At 44.5% G+C, this 15,317-nt stretch overlaps 1 protein-coding gene across 3 annotated transcripts in view; it reads left to right on the top strand.

The window, feature by feature from the left end:
• Window positions 1-13,971, top strand: part of abca4b (ATP-binding cassette, sub-family A (ABC1), member 4b) — a 173,075-nt gene extending 159,104 nt beyond the window's left edge. For all 3 annotated transcript variants that reach the window (XM_072273476.1, XM_072273475.1, XM_072273477.1), the window contains 4 exons: window positions 3,122-3,225; window positions 4,054-4,146; window positions 9,004-9,253; window positions 11,277-13,971. In XM_072273476.1, the coding sequence (XP_072129577.1) occupies window positions 3,122-3,225; window positions 4,054-4,146; window positions 9,004-9,253; window positions 11,277-11,438 (609 nt within the window). In that variant the 3' untranslated portion in view covers window positions 11,439-13,971. The remainder of the gene's footprint in view (window positions 1-3,121; window positions 3,226-4,053; window positions 4,147-9,003; window positions 9,254-11,276) is intronic.
• Window positions 13,972-15,317: the final 1,346 nt, after the last annotated feature.

The raw sequence follows: 15,317 nt of genomic DNA, 5'->3' as shown, positions 1-15,317 counted from the left end.
GAGGCCATTTGGCCCATTGAGTCTGCTCGGCCATTCCATCATGGCTGATTTACTATCCCCCTCAACCCCATTCTCCTGCCTTCTCCGTAGCCTTTGACACCCTGACTAACCAAGAATCTACCAACCACCACTTCAAATAGACCCAATGACTTTGCTTCCACAGCCATCTGTGGCAATGAATTCCACAGATTCACCACCCTCTAGCTAAAGAACTTCTACAAGCAGAAATCTGATGATGACTATATAATCTGCTTATCCACGGGATGTTAGCCGGGCGCATCTCTGCTGTTCTTTGAAAGAGTGCTGTGGGATCTGTTACATTCATCTGGAAGGGAAGGCTGAGCCTCAGTTTAACATCTCACCTGAAAGGTGCGACTCTGACAGAGCAGCTCTCCCTCGGTAGTGCACCCAGAGAGTGGGTATTAAAGCATGAAATTGTACTTCCAGTAACCTGCATGAGCTGAATTTAATTTTAATTGAAAGATAGGTGCTGTTGGTGGACTTGGGCTCGTTGAGGAGGAGGAGTGAAGAAGAGGTAGATGGATGTGCGTTGGGTGGGACATGAGGTGTAGGGGTGGAATGTGAATGTAATTCGGCATGGGGTGGGGTTGGCGTAGGGTCAGGACTGGGCTGGGGGAAGGTGTGGAACAGAGAATGGATAAGGCAGACACCTGTCGATGGGAACCTGGCTGATTATCTCTTTCCACTAGTGGAGAAAAAACTCTCTGAATGAAGGCAATAATGGCATCTACTGTCTTAGACTTGGAATCTAGGACCTCCTGTGTGTTGAGTTGCAAGATGGGAATTGGACCATAAAGAAAAAGATGTAACACACACAAAATGCTGGTGGAATGCAGCAGGCCAGGCAGCATCTCTAGGAAGAAGTACAGTCAACGTTTCGGGCCGAGACTCTTCATCAGGATTAACTGAAAGAAGCGATAGTAAGAGATTTGAGAGGGGGAAGGGGGGATCTGAAATGATAGGAGGAGGGGGAGAGATGAAGCTAAGAGCTGGAAAATTGATTGGCAAAAGGGACACAGAGCTGAAGAAGGGGGAGGATCATGGGAAGGGAGGCCTAGGGAGAAAGAAAGGGGGAGGGGAGCCCAGAGGGAGATGGAGAGCAGGCAAGGAGTGATTATGAGAGGGACGGAGAGAGAAAAAAAAGGGAGGGAATAATAAATAAATAAATATGGGATCGGGTAAGAAGGGGCAGAGGGGCATTAACAGAAGTTAGAGAAATCAATATTCATGCCATCAGGTTGGAGGCTACCCAGACGGAATATAAGGTGTTGTTCCTCCAACCTGTGGGTGGCTTCATCTTGACAGTAGAGGAGGCCGTGGATTGAAAAAGATGTTACCACTTTAAAATCCTTAAGAAAACTATGTAACATATACTTCTAGGAAGAGGTACAGTCGACGTTTCAGGCCGAGACCCTTCGTCAGGGTCTCGGCTTGAAACGTCGACTGTACCTCTTCCTAGAGAGATGCTGCTTGGCCTGCTACGTTCACCAGCAACTTTGATGTGTGTTGCTTGAATTTCCAGCACCTGCAGAATTCTTGTTGTTTGCGTAATATATACTTCCATCTCTGTTAAAATATCTGAGTAGAATGTAATAAAACTTTACCGTCCTCAGAGTCAGATTGTCAGACATTCGGAATCTCTCCTATTGAGAGAAATAGAATATTCCCAATAACGTATCTGAGAGAAACAAGACTGGTATAATTATAAGTAAACCAGTAAACTGGTTTATAATTGTCACACATACAATGAAAAACTTGTCTTGCTTACTGTTCACTCAGATCAATTGAATGCAACAGTGCATTAAGCTAGTACTTGGTAAAACAATAACTGAGGGCGCCGGGAAAGTACAGCACAGGTCAAGATTGGTGCAAGGCCATAACGAGGAAGATTGTGAGTTCAAGAGTCATAGAAACATAGAAAATCTACAGCACAATACAGGCCCTTTGGCCCACAAAGCTGTGCCAAACATGTCCTTACCTTAGAAATTACCTAGGGTTACCCATAGCCCTCTATTTTTCTAAGCTCCATATACCTCTCCAGGAGTCTCTTAAAGGATCCTAGCATATCCACCTCCACCACCGTCGCCAGCATCCCATTCCACGCACCCACCGCTCTCTGAGTAAAAAAATTAACCCTGACATCTCCTCTGTACCTACTCCGAAGCACCTTAAAGCTGTGTCCTCTCGTGCCAGCCATTCCAGCCCTGGGAAAAAGCCTCTGACTATCCACACAATCAATGCCCTCTTATCATATTAGGGAAACATTTGATATTCCTATAACAGCAGGATAGAAGCAGTCCTTGAGCCTAGTGGTACATGCTCTTGTTGCTAGTGCAGATGTAAAGGTGTGCTTCAGAGCATCTTGTATCTCTTCAAAGGGCTGGAGCAACAATGCTCTGGGAACACACACAAATCCAAGTTGCACTCCATTTAGCACAGGGGCAGTTCCTGTTGTTCCTGCATTGTCATTGGGTTAGTCTCCTGGGCGGGGGGGCTACTGTTTCTGGGACTCCATCACCCCTTGGCAATAAGTCAAGGGGAAAGTTCAACATCAACACCTTGTTTTGGTAGATAGGAGTGGGCAGCAAACATGGATTTGCCAGAATCTCAACCAGTTGAGAGAAAAGGATGTGTTGTTCCTCTCCACGACTTGTGGTGCTAAGGAGCAGCATTTTTTTTGCCCTTTCTTTTTTGTCTGTTTTTTATGAGGCCGAGTTGCTAACTCGACGTCAACCCAGTACGGATGGAACGCGTGCAAGATGTGAACCTGGGGCCAATCGCTTGAAGACCGGCGCAACTGCCACTGCACCACCAGCTGGCATAAGAGCGAAGGATAGAAGTTTGTAAACTTCAGTAGAACTGAATCCCAGGAGGGGGATATAGCAGGGAGTATGTACTGTGTTCATAATGAAGAACAAGGCTTGGGAAAGAAAATCATCAATTTCAAATTCAACTTTGATTTGGTGCTAGCAACCACCTTGGGCAAATTGACTTTTATAACAATCAGCCAGTTATTCCTCCATTCTTTCCCGATCAGGTAATCATCAAAAGGTGTCTGCATCATGGTTAGTGTTTCTAAGGTATTTATGTATTCCATTAGGATGAGCCAACTACTGGGATGGATCCAAAGACTCGACGATTCCTCTGGAACTGTCTCCTTGACATTATCCGAGAAGGAAGAGCTGTGGTGTTGACCTCACACAGGTGACTAGGTTACTTGGTAACCATTTATTTATCTACTTAGTGATACAGCACAGTAAACTCTGCGACCTTTAACCTAGTTCGGGGTGGTGGGGTGGAGGTTTTTCTCTAGCAAGGGAGTTGTAAGGCCCTCCTTCCCTCCGCTAGCCTGCAGGTCACCCTTGGGCAAGCTGTAGCACCCGCTTAGCCCCCAGTCCAGGTCACATAAAGCCATGGGAGCAGATGGTGAATGGTCATATCAGGAGCTGGGGCCTATCACAAGTCCTGGTTATGCCACCACAGACACCAGGCAGACAATCTCTGAAGGGTATTGATAATGGCTGGGGTCACATGTCTTGTAAAGACACTGTCCAGAAGAAGGCAAAGGCAAACCATTTCTGTAGAAAAATTTGCCAAGAACAATCATGGAAAGGCCATGATCGCCCACGTTATACGACACGGCACATAATGAACGATCAATCCTAGTTCACACTGAATTTCACTGCTGCACAACTGGTATCCATGTCTTTAGCTGCCTAGGCATTAAAATCTAAAATGCCTTGTCAACTCGACTTCACTTATTTAGAGATACAGCACAGTAAAAGGCCCTTCCAGCCCATTGAGTCTGCACCACCCAATTACGTCATGTGACCAATTAACCTACTAACCCGTACATCTTTGAAAAGTGAGAGAGCCCGGAGAAAACCGACACGATCACGGGGAGAACACACAAACTCCTTCCAGACAGTGACAGAACCGAACCTGGGTCGTTGTAATAGCTTTACTCATTGGTTAAGCAAATCGCTTTGCGCTAGTTATCTAGAGGTGACCGAATTCTCTGCTCGCTTACAGCATGGAAGAATGTGAAGCACTCTGCACGCGATTAGCCATCATGGTGAACGGCCAGTTCAAGTGTCTTGGCTCCATACAGCACCTGAAGTATAAGTAGGTCCAGATTCCTGGTGTCTTCCCCGGTTGTGTTGCTACCTGGTTGAATCTACATGTATTCAGTCTAGGATTCCAGACTACTGAAGTTGTCCAAATTCATCTTAATGAGTCTGTGCCCAATTTTGCATACTCTTAAATCTTGGACTGAAGAGTAAAATATGTCTTTTTACATGACAGATGTAAAACTTTTCAATGTCTTTGGCAGGACAAGAAAGCATTTTGGATGTCCAGCACTTGGAATTATTTGTAGAAGAGAGTGGTTGATGTTCCAGTAGTGCTGGAATAACCTGGTACATTTCACTGAATCACGAGGCTCAGTCAATTCTCGAAACCCATCAACCTGAAAAAGTTAGAACTAGGAAAATTGACTGTTTTATGTTCCATCTGTTGGTTTACTCAGCATGAAATCTGCATCCTCCCTGGCCACTAGCGTGGTACCAGAGGACTGGAGGATGGAAAATGTTATACTATTCAGGAAAGGTAATGGGATTAACCCAAGTCTTGGGATTTACATACCTGTGAGTCTTACATCAGTGGTGGGAAAACCATTGGAATGGATTCTTAGGGAAAGGTTTTACAAGTATTGGGAGAGGCATAGTCTAATTAGGGATAGTCAATGTGGTTTTGTGAAGGGCAGATAATGCCTCAATAGCCTAACTGAGCTTTTTGAGGAAGTGACAAAACAAATGGATGAAAGTAGGGCGGTGGATGTGGTGTACATGGACTTTTAGTAAAGCAGGGGTGTCAAACTCATTTTAGGTCACGGGCCGGATTGGGCAAAATGCGACTTCATGTGGGCCGGATCAGCTGTGCACGCGCAAGTGCTCCCACAGCTTTCGTTGCCTTCGTTTTTTCAACCTGCTCTCATGTGTCTCAGTCCCTGCTATAACTACAAAGTGTTTCACTTTATGAATATTGTTTCTTATGAAGGAGATTGCCTAGCAAGCATTATTTTTATGATTGGTATTAACTTACAGTTGTAGGCTACAAGAAAGTTGTGATGAGAGAGAGCAAAAACGATGCTATTTTGGCTGATTGTTTTGGGAGCCACACCCTTTCCATTAATAAACCATTTGAAATCGAACATTAGCAGACACAAATGTAGACCTAACAAAACAAATTGTAAATGTAGGCTACACAACTGCACCTAATTTTTATTAGCCTGCTTCCAGCAATCAAACTCAGGCAATGAACATGGTTATTCTCTAATTTTTATTGAAGTGATCACATTTACAATAATAGAATAGTCAGAAAGTGAATGAATCACAATATTTCAATATTTCATAATGCATTTTGCTTACATGTTGCAGTGCATTGAACAGAGTCACTCATTTTTCATTTGCTGCTTCCAGACTCGTGACATTTCTTGGCTTTAACCAGCCTGTCAACATCAGGGACCAGTTTCTGGGCAGTTGTGATTTTCATAATGTCATTTAGATGTCTGTGTGTCAGCTGTGAGTGCAGTTTGGATTTGTTAATGTTCATTGTGGAGAACGCCTGCTCACAGAGATATGTTGTCCCGAACGTGCAAAGGATCTTTGAGGCAAAGTCTGTCATCTTGGGGTACATCGGTCCCAGGTATTGATAGAATGAGTCCAGACCCACAGTCTCAAATTTATATTTCAAAGCTGAGTTACCTGAATTTCAGTTAGTTCCATTTGGAGTTCCTCCGGCACATCTGATGCTGCATTGACAGCAAACGGCGAGCAAAATAGTGAGAATTCCTTCTCGAGCTGAGTGAAGACTGGAAACGATACTGAAACTCACATTTCAGCCGTGATATTTTGTCCTTTTACCTGTCCGTGTTGTCATTATTCCCATGAGCGACATGCACAGACTGCAAAGAGGGGAAGTGAGCTGGGCTGTTCTGGGATAGTTGCATCTTCCATAGGTCTAATTTAATTCGAAAGGCACGAATGCTGTGGTAGTATTCCGTAACAAGTTTGTTGTGGCCTTGCATGTTAACATTAGGCAGATTTAAGGGCTCTGTTATATCCACCAAAAATGCACGATCATGAAGCCAGTCTGGGTCATCCAACCCTGCCACTGGCTTCCCTTTCTCGTTCATGAATAGTCCAATTTCCGCACGTAATTGAAAAAAACATTTGAGTGCAACTCCTCTGCTCAACCAGCGGACTTCAGTGTGGTAGGGTAGGCCGTGTCCAGTATTACTTTCGGACAAAAGAGTGTCAAATTGCCGATGGTTGAGTCCCTTGGCTCTAATAAAATTAACTGTTTTGATTACTACGTCCATAACATTGTCCATTTTCAGGCTCCTGCTACATAACGTCTCTTGGTGTATAATACATTGAAAATTCCAGAATTCCTGCTGTGGATTCTCTGTCTGAACTTTCTCTCTGAGTTTCGCAACAACACCTAACAGGGTGACTCCAGTCAACACCCAGTCTGTTCAAGGCCTCGATGAGGCTGGAGAAAATGTCATTCGCCGTTGTGGTGTTTGTCATGGGCACCATCTCCACAAATAAATATTCCCAGTTGAGCTACATCAGTCACGTCGGTGCTCTCATCAATTGCAATAGAGAAGGCAATAAATGACTTCACTTTGTCTTTTAGTTGACTGTTCAAATTTCCTGCAAGGTCCCCGATTCTCTGCCACAGTATTTCTTGACAAGCTGATATTACCAAAAGCCTGTGTCTTCTGAGGGCACACCAGCTCAGCCGCCATCAGCATGCTTTGATGAATTCCCCCTCTGAGTATGGCTTCGACGCAGCAGCTATTTTGTTGGCAATAATATAGCTGGCCTTGACAGCTCCATCATGAGTCTCTTGACTTTTGGTGAATCGACGTCAACTTTTCTTTTTTCCTGAAAGCATTTTGAACCACAGCAGCAAATAGTGTCAGCCTTGCTACAGCTGTTACTTACCTGAGTACTTTGTGTGTTTATACTGTGTCTGACGACACAAATGGGGCCCTAGTGGTCTTCAGTGCAGGGTGGTAGGTGCTTATGCACAGCGGGTGGTTAACTGCCACCTATTGTTTTCTAAGCACACACAACAAGCTGCCGGCACAGTGGCAAGAGAGAGAGCAGCTGCCGTACGGATACATAATAAATGGTCGAGAATGTACTTTTTTTTTCCCAAATCATCCTGCGGGCCAGATTGGACCCCTTTGCGGGCCGGTAGTTTAACACCCCTGTAGCAAAGCATTTGACAAGGTTCCCCATTTGATATTGCCCTGTTCGCTGAGTTTGGCAATTAGCTGCAGACATTTCATCACCAACTGAGGTGACATTCTCGGTGTGCAGTTGTTGGTGTTCCTCTCTGGGAGCTCTCACATTTATACAGGCCCTCATTCACTTGCCTCAGTCCTGATTGGCTACACCTTCAGTTGCCCGTGAATTCTATTGGCTCGTGTTTCTTTGGCTCTTAGGGGTTCGTGGATGGTGTCTATTTCGATATGTTTATTTACGGAGTTATCAGAAGAGAACCACACTTCTAAAAATTCTCGTGCCTGTTTCATGCTTACCTGCGACAGAACCTCCGCGGTGTCCCAGTTAAAGTGGTGTCCTTCTTGGTCTTCATGTACTGAGATCACTGACAATGGATCATGTCTCCATACCGCCAGTTTGTGTTCCCGTAAAGGAATTGAGAGTTGATGTTCTATCTGGCCGATGTAGTTCTTGTTGCAGTCTCCACAGGTGTTCCCATGTCATGAGGACTTGGCTGTGTGGGTTTGGAATTAACCTGTCCACAGAAGACAGAGGCTGAAAATAAATGGAGAGTATTCCGCCTGGAGGCCTGTGTCTAGTGGTGTTCCGTAAGGATCTAGTCTGGGACCCCTGATCTTTGTGACTTTTATAAATGACTGCGATGAGGAAGTGGAAGGGTGGTTCAGTCAGTTTGCAGATGACATGAAAGTTGGCAGTGTTGTGGATGTTGTAGAAGGTTGTCATAGATCATAACAGAATACAGACGGGATGGGCGGAGAAGTGGCAGATGCAGTTCAATCTGGAAAAGTGTGAAGTGATCCAATTTGGAAGATTGAACGAAGGTGGAGTACAAGGTTAATGGCAAGATTCTTAGCAGTGTGGAGGAACAGAAGGATCTTGGGGTCCATGTACACAGATCCCTCAAAGCCACAGCAAAGTCGCAAGTTGATAGGGTGGTTAAGAACGTGTTTAGTGTGTGCTGGCTTCCATTAGTCAGGGGATTGAGTTCAAGAGCTGTGAGGTTATACTGCAGCTCAATAAAGTTATGGGTAGGCCACACTTAGAGAACTGTGTTCAGTTCTGGCTGCCTTATTATAGGAAGAATGTGGAAACTTTAGAGAGAGTGCAGAGCAGATTTACCAGGATGCTGACTGGATTAGACAATATGCCTTATGTGTAAAGGTTCAGTGAGCTCGCATTTTTCTCTTTGGAGTGACAGAAGATGAGAGGTGACTTGATGGGTTGTAAAATATGATAAGAGGAATAGATGGAGTGGACAGCCTGAACCTTTTTTTCCCAGGAGGGCAATGGCCAACAGCAGAGGACATCCTTTTAAGGTCAGTGAAGGAAATTATAGGGGAGATGTCAGAGGTAGGCTTATTTGTCACAAAGAGACTAATGGAATGCTCTGCCTGGGGTCATGGTCGTGGCAGATACATCGGGGCATATAAAAGAATCCCAGGTAGGCACTTGGATATATGAAAAATAGAGTGAGGGGTTAGATTGACAGCAGAGTAGGTTTATATAGACTGGTATAACATTGCGTGCCAAAGGGACAGACTGTTCTGTAGGATTCTTTGACATTTCCTTAAAGAGTAACATGTCATTCGTTGATCAAGAATGAGTCTGTACAATTAGGAAAGTAATTATAATGTATACTGCCGATTCACTTTGTGCTTAATAGGTTTGGAGACGGTTACGTGGTGACGCTGAAGATTAGAAGTAGTACTCCCGGAGCTTCACCTGACCTGAATGCCGTAGAAACTTTTATCAAGAGCAACTTTCCCGACAGTCTGCAAATAGAGAAGCATCACAACACCATCCAGTACCAGCTGTCTTCATCATCATTAGCCAAAATCTTCCAGTTACTGATGTCCAACAAGGAGCAGCTGAGAATAGATGAATATTCAGTCTCCCAAACAACTTTAGACCAGGTAATCATTTCCACAGATGAATCATTCCGCTTCTTGTAAATTAATTGTCAACACAAGAGATTCTGCATGTGCCGGGAATCTTGTGCAACACACACACTAAATGCTGGAGGAACTTAGCAAGACAGCAGTATCAATGGAGGAGAATAAACAGTCAACATTTCAGACTGAGACCCTTCGCCAGAACTAATCATCAACTAACCATTATTGTCCCGCCATTCAAATATGGCTGATTTGTTTTTCAACGTTCTCCCCATAATAACCCCCCTCATCAATCAAGGACCAATCAAACTACATCTTAAATACATCAATTGACTTGACGTCAACAAACCTCCATGGTAATGAATTCTACTGAATTACCACCAAACTAAACCTACCTCCTTTCTGGGAGACCTCATGTGCAGTTTCACAACAGTAACAGCATCCAACAGTTTCTTACTGTGATGCGCAGTTACAAGTGGACCCTAAGGACGGTGCATTCTCTCAATGGAGAAAATCCCATGTTGTCTATTTGATGAGTTGAGTACGGGTGTCTCTATTGGTTTATTGGATTTCCCTCAGTTCTCCTTGGTGAACTTTGAACTGTCCAAAGATGCGTCTTTGACTCTTGCTTTCTGTCAACCACATGCTGCTTCCTGGTGACTTCATTTACCATGCAGCATCCCACGTGCTGCATGTCCAAACCACAGTTCTCAACCTTGCAATGCTTCCATTCAGACAAGTTACTTACTTGTTACATAGCTCACCCCAAGCTCTACATTAGGAAGACCACTGCACGATCTTCCAACCAAATTGTCACTTCCATCAGCTTAAACCAAAGTCTTGCTCCTCCTCAGCACCCTCTCAGAATGAGAACGGGGCACGGTAGTGTAGCAGTTAAAATAACTCTAGTATTGCGCCAGTGATCGAGGTTCAATTCCACTACTGTATGTAATAAGTTTTTATACGTTCTCCCCATGACCATGTAGGTTAATTGGTTACACAGACTCATTGGATAGGAAGGGCCTGTTGATGCGGTGTATTTTTAAATAAATAAATAATGAAGGGCCATTTGAACAACCTTCCAATTGTGGAGCTGTTTCCAATCTCATATCACCCATCACAAAACCTTCCTGTCTCCACCTTCATATTCCCAGGAAGAAGCATCATGTACCACAGGCTCATAGCTTCCCTGTGGCCGAAACCTTTGCTCGTGCTTCATTTATTGCCATGCTTGATTAGCCTCGTGCTTTTCTGCTTAGCCTTCTAATTCCTCCTCTTGAGCTTTAGTTCACCCAAGAGTCTCTGGGTCCATTCTTATCCTGCTGCAGCTCCCATTCTTCCCTCAGCCATGCCCGTTCCGATAAAGTCTGCCCCCAGCCCAGCTACGCCTCCCATTCCGAATTCTTGTCAATGCGCCATATGCCTCAGATTGCCTTGCACCTACCAAGCTCAGACCTTTACAAAACATTAACTCTTTTCTTCACTTCCAGCGTTTTCTGTTTCTGTTTCGGATTTCCTACATTTGCACGTTCTTTTGTTTTTTTGTCCGCAGAGCCGACTCCATCTCAACGGCTTCTCCTGAGGTCTCTCTGGGCCCTTCCTCTCCCTATGTATGTGCTGCAGACTAGTTTCCTGAGTTCCCACCATGAGATCTTCTCCACTTTTCCCTGCTTTCCCTTTGGACACCCTCCTCCATCACCCCTACTTGAAACACAACATTCTGACTGACATCTCTATGAATCACCTCTGTGATTCAGCATCAACTTTACTTAATGCTCATTGGGACATCCCCCCCCCCCCACCCTCTCACATTAAAGGTAATGTGTAAGGGTCTGGTCCCAAAACCATAGGCTGGTCATTGCTCTCCACAGATGCCATTGAGTTCCTGTGGATTTACAGCATCTGCAGAATCTCTTGTTTTGATAAATGCAAATTATTGGTCAGGTAAGGACAATGTAAGTTTAACACCTGGAGGCTCCTGTACTTGTTTGCATTGGTTGTTTGCCACACCCTGACAGTTTATGCTTGATTTACCCCTGCCCAGGTGTTTGTGAACTTTGCCAAACAGCAGACAGCCGAGGAAGAAAGTCTGGCTCTCCACCCACGTGCAGCTGGGGCCAGGCGGGAGGTGAAAGTAACACCGGCTCCGGTTGAAACCTCTCCCAGCTCTGATTCCACCCAGAGGAACCTGGAGAAGAAGTCTTGAGGAAGTGCCAAGGCTGCCACGGTGATCAGATCGCACTGAATCGCAAAGGTTCTGACTCTGATACCTCTCCACTGGTGGTCTCAGTAAGAGAGACCCCAACACGTGAGAACTCTACATTACCAATGTGGTTGCAACTACCAGGAGCTGCAAAACTTGGATGCCAAGTTTTGTGACTTGCTGAATAGTGAGCTACCAACCTCAGTATCTTGTACTTCTAATCCCAAAGGAAGGTCCACCTCCGGCTAAGTACAATTGCTATAAATTGCACATGGCTATTGCAGTGTCACGGTCAGATCACACACTCTGGCCACTTCTTTAGGCACAGGATGTACCTATGAAGTGGCCACTGAATGTATGTTCATGGTCTTTCACTGCTGTAGCCCGTCCACTTCAAGGTTCGACGTGCTGTGCATTCAGAGATGCTCTTCTGCACACCACTGTTGTAATGCATGGTTATTTGAGTTACTGTCACCTTCCAGTCAGCTTGAACCAGTCTGGCCATTCTCCTCTGACCTCTCTCATTAAAAAGGCATTTTCACCCACAGATGTTTAGAAACATAGAAAACTTACAGCACAATACAGGCCCTTCGGCCCACAATGCTGTGCTGAACATGTGCTTACCTTAGAAATTACCCAGGGTTACCCATAGGCCTCTATTTTTCTAAGCTCCATGTACCTGTCCAAGAGTCTCTTAAAAGACCCTATTGCATCCGCCTCCACCACCGTCACCAGCAACCCATTCCACGCACTCACCACTCTCTGCATAACAACTTACCCCTGACATCGCCTCTGTACCTACTTCCAAGCACCTTAAAACTGTGCCCTCTCATGTTAGCCATAACACATGTTAGCCAGTTTTTTTTTTGTTTTTTGCACTATTCTTTGTAAACTCTGGAGATTGTAGTGCATAAAAATCCCAGGAGGTCAGCAGTTTCTGAGATACTCAAACCACCCTGTCTGGCACCACAACCATTCCATGCTCAAAGTCGCTTAGACCACATTTCTTCCTCATTCTGATGTTTAGTCTGAACAATAACTGAACCTCTTGATCGTACCTGTATACTTCAATGCGTTGAGTTGCTGCTCCATGATTGGCTGATTAGACATTTGCATTAACAAGCAGGTGTACAGATGTACCTATTACAGAGGCCACCTAGTGTAGAGCTTGTGCACCTAAATGTATTAAAAGCCTGTTAACAACATTACATGTTATTCAGTATTGTTAAAAGTGGAAATTTAATATCTAATACTTTAAGATAGGCTTAACATACTGTCAGACTGAATGTAAATAAAAATAACTTGGAGGGGGGGTTAGATTTCCTCTGCACATTACATTAAGAATCCCTCCCAAAAAAAAAAACCACAAATGCTGGGAAACTGAAACTCAAACAGAAAATTTTGGGAATCTGAAATGCTATCACTATTTCTTCCTCAATAGATGCTACAACTGCCCTGCTAAGTACTTTCTGTTCTCATTTATAATCTTTGTATTGGCGGTGGAGTGGAGATACGTCTCTTCCAAAGGAGGTTTAAGGCCCTCCTTCCCTCCACTAACCTGTAGGTCACCCTTGGGCAAGCTGTAGCACCCGCTTAGCCCCCAGTCCAGGTCACATAAAGCCATGGGAGCAGATGGTGAATGGTCATATCAGGAGCTGGTGCCTTTCACAAGTCCTGGTTATGCCACCACTGACACCAGGCCGACAATGTCTGAAGAGGACTGATAATGGCTGGGATCATCCATCTTGTAAAGACACTGCCCAGAAGGCGGCAATGGCAAACCACTTCCGTCGAAAAATTTGCCACGAACAATCATGGTCATGGAAAGGCCATGATTGCCCTTGTCATACAACACAGCACACAACGGACGAATGAACAATTGGCTGCCATTTCCTATGTTTCAACACACTAGATTGGTTGTAAAAAGGGGCATAAAAGACACCATAGAAATGCAAATCTATTTCTTTTATATTAAAAACAGGTTTATGACTATGTTACAGCCATGATAGGTAAATTCTTCCTCCACAGTCCTACCTTGATAGGTTTCTCAGAATTAAAGCCTGTTCCCATAATTAGTGGTGCCACAAAGGACATGTGTATCTATGGGAGTGTTTGTCTGCAGAATTCTGCACTGTAAGACCCTGACTGACAGGGGCCTAACCTCAGTCCAATAAATCTTTTGCAGCTAGTGAAACTCTAAAGATCATACTCTCTACTAAAATGTGATTTGTTATTTTTTAGGTTTTTAGTGATAATTAGAATGAGTCAAAATATAGTAGATCTGACACCATAAAATTACAAATAAAATTCTAACTTCAACCACATTGGCGATGACCTGATACTCTCAATTGTAGCAAGCAGGTACAGGATCCAAGCTTCTCAGACTCAGAAAGATCCCCCTGCCACATAAAAATGTTTCTCCCACCCATTCCCCAGTCACCTCGCATGTAGACAGAAACAGACACACGGATGTGGAGAAGCAGAGACATGCAGAAACACACACACACACACACACACACACACACACACACACACACACACACACCAATACATACAGAGGAATGCATCAATGACTGAGTCCAAGGATCTGCTGGGGGCAGCCTGCAAGTGCCACCCTGCTTCCGACACCAACACAGCATGCCCACAGCTTACTGATGTGTACGTCTTTGGAATGAGTGAAAAAATGAGTGAAAACCCGAAGAAAACCACGCCGTCACAGGGAGAAGATACTCCTTACAGACAGTGGCAGGAATTGAACCTCAATCAGTGCCATTGTAAAGGGTTACGCTAGCCGCTACGTTACCATGTCACCCTCAATGTTTACTTTAAGGTGCACTCCCGATATGCGCCTGATGCACTATCAATAGCTCCAAAAGACTGGAAGTAGAGTAAGTACTGAAAGGCTTTTATTCGCAGTAAAATGTGACCTCCAGCATGCTGAGTGTCTGCCCCTGGACTGAGGAGGAGGAGTAATGGCACAATCGCCTTTATTCAGGGGTCTGTGGGAGGAGCCCCAGGGGCAGTCAGCAGAGGGGCGTATCCAGACAGGTAACCCAGTTAGAACATATATATATGGTTTACCACAGCACCCTTAGGAGACACACATGTTTAAGGACAGACACAGCAAAATGCACTCACACTGAGGGAAAAACACAAATACAGAAGCTAGCACAGATACACAGAGACTTGTATCTGCCTACACACACACACACACACACACACAAAGAAACACAGAGCCACATGGCACACAGAGAAAGACGATCTCACTGCCCTTGTGGGGAGAAATAAAACTGAGCACTCTGGAGAAATGTTGTGATGTCGTACCGTTTACCTGGACATGGAACACTGCTAATATGTCCTTCTATTAAGTGTCAGAGTTATTATGTACCCAAGCACCTGAAAATGCGAAGTCAGTACTTGTATGAGATTGTCCTTTAAGGAGTTTTGCTCAAAATTGCTGAACAATCAGAAACATAAGCGGTGATATGCTGCTGGTAAATACTGTATGTTATCCAGACCAACATCTGGTATTTGAAAAACTTTCAAGTCTATCTGATACGTTCAGTGCAAATACCCATGACTGGATGCTGATTGCCCAACACACTCTACTCCCTCACTAGCAATTTATAAATACCGATCAGCAATTTATGCACTCAGTGTGGTTAAGCTCCTTCCTACAGTGGCTCGAAAACTGCGGGGAAAAGGAAGAGACAGTCCTTTCATTAATCTCTCCTTCCCACAGCAAGTATGGGTATAATGCACTAGCTCAGGTATAATGCAATAGTTTTGATCTTTATGTGAGAGCTAGCCACAGCAGCCCTGAGGGATAGGGTCTGAAACTTCTGATCAAAGAAATGAGAGTGGCTTCAGTTAATACTCCGC

This window comes from Mobula birostris, chromosome 12, assembly GCF_030028105.1.
Source record: "Mobula birostris isolate sMobBir1 chromosome 12, sMobBir1.hap1, whole genome shotgun sequence".
Lineage (NCBI taxonomy): Eukaryota > Metazoa > Chordata > Chondrichthyes > Myliobatiformes > Myliobatidae > Mobula > Mobula birostris.
The sequence above is the reverse complement of the archived record's forward strand: the minus strand, read 5'-3'. Positions and strand labels throughout refer to the sequence as shown.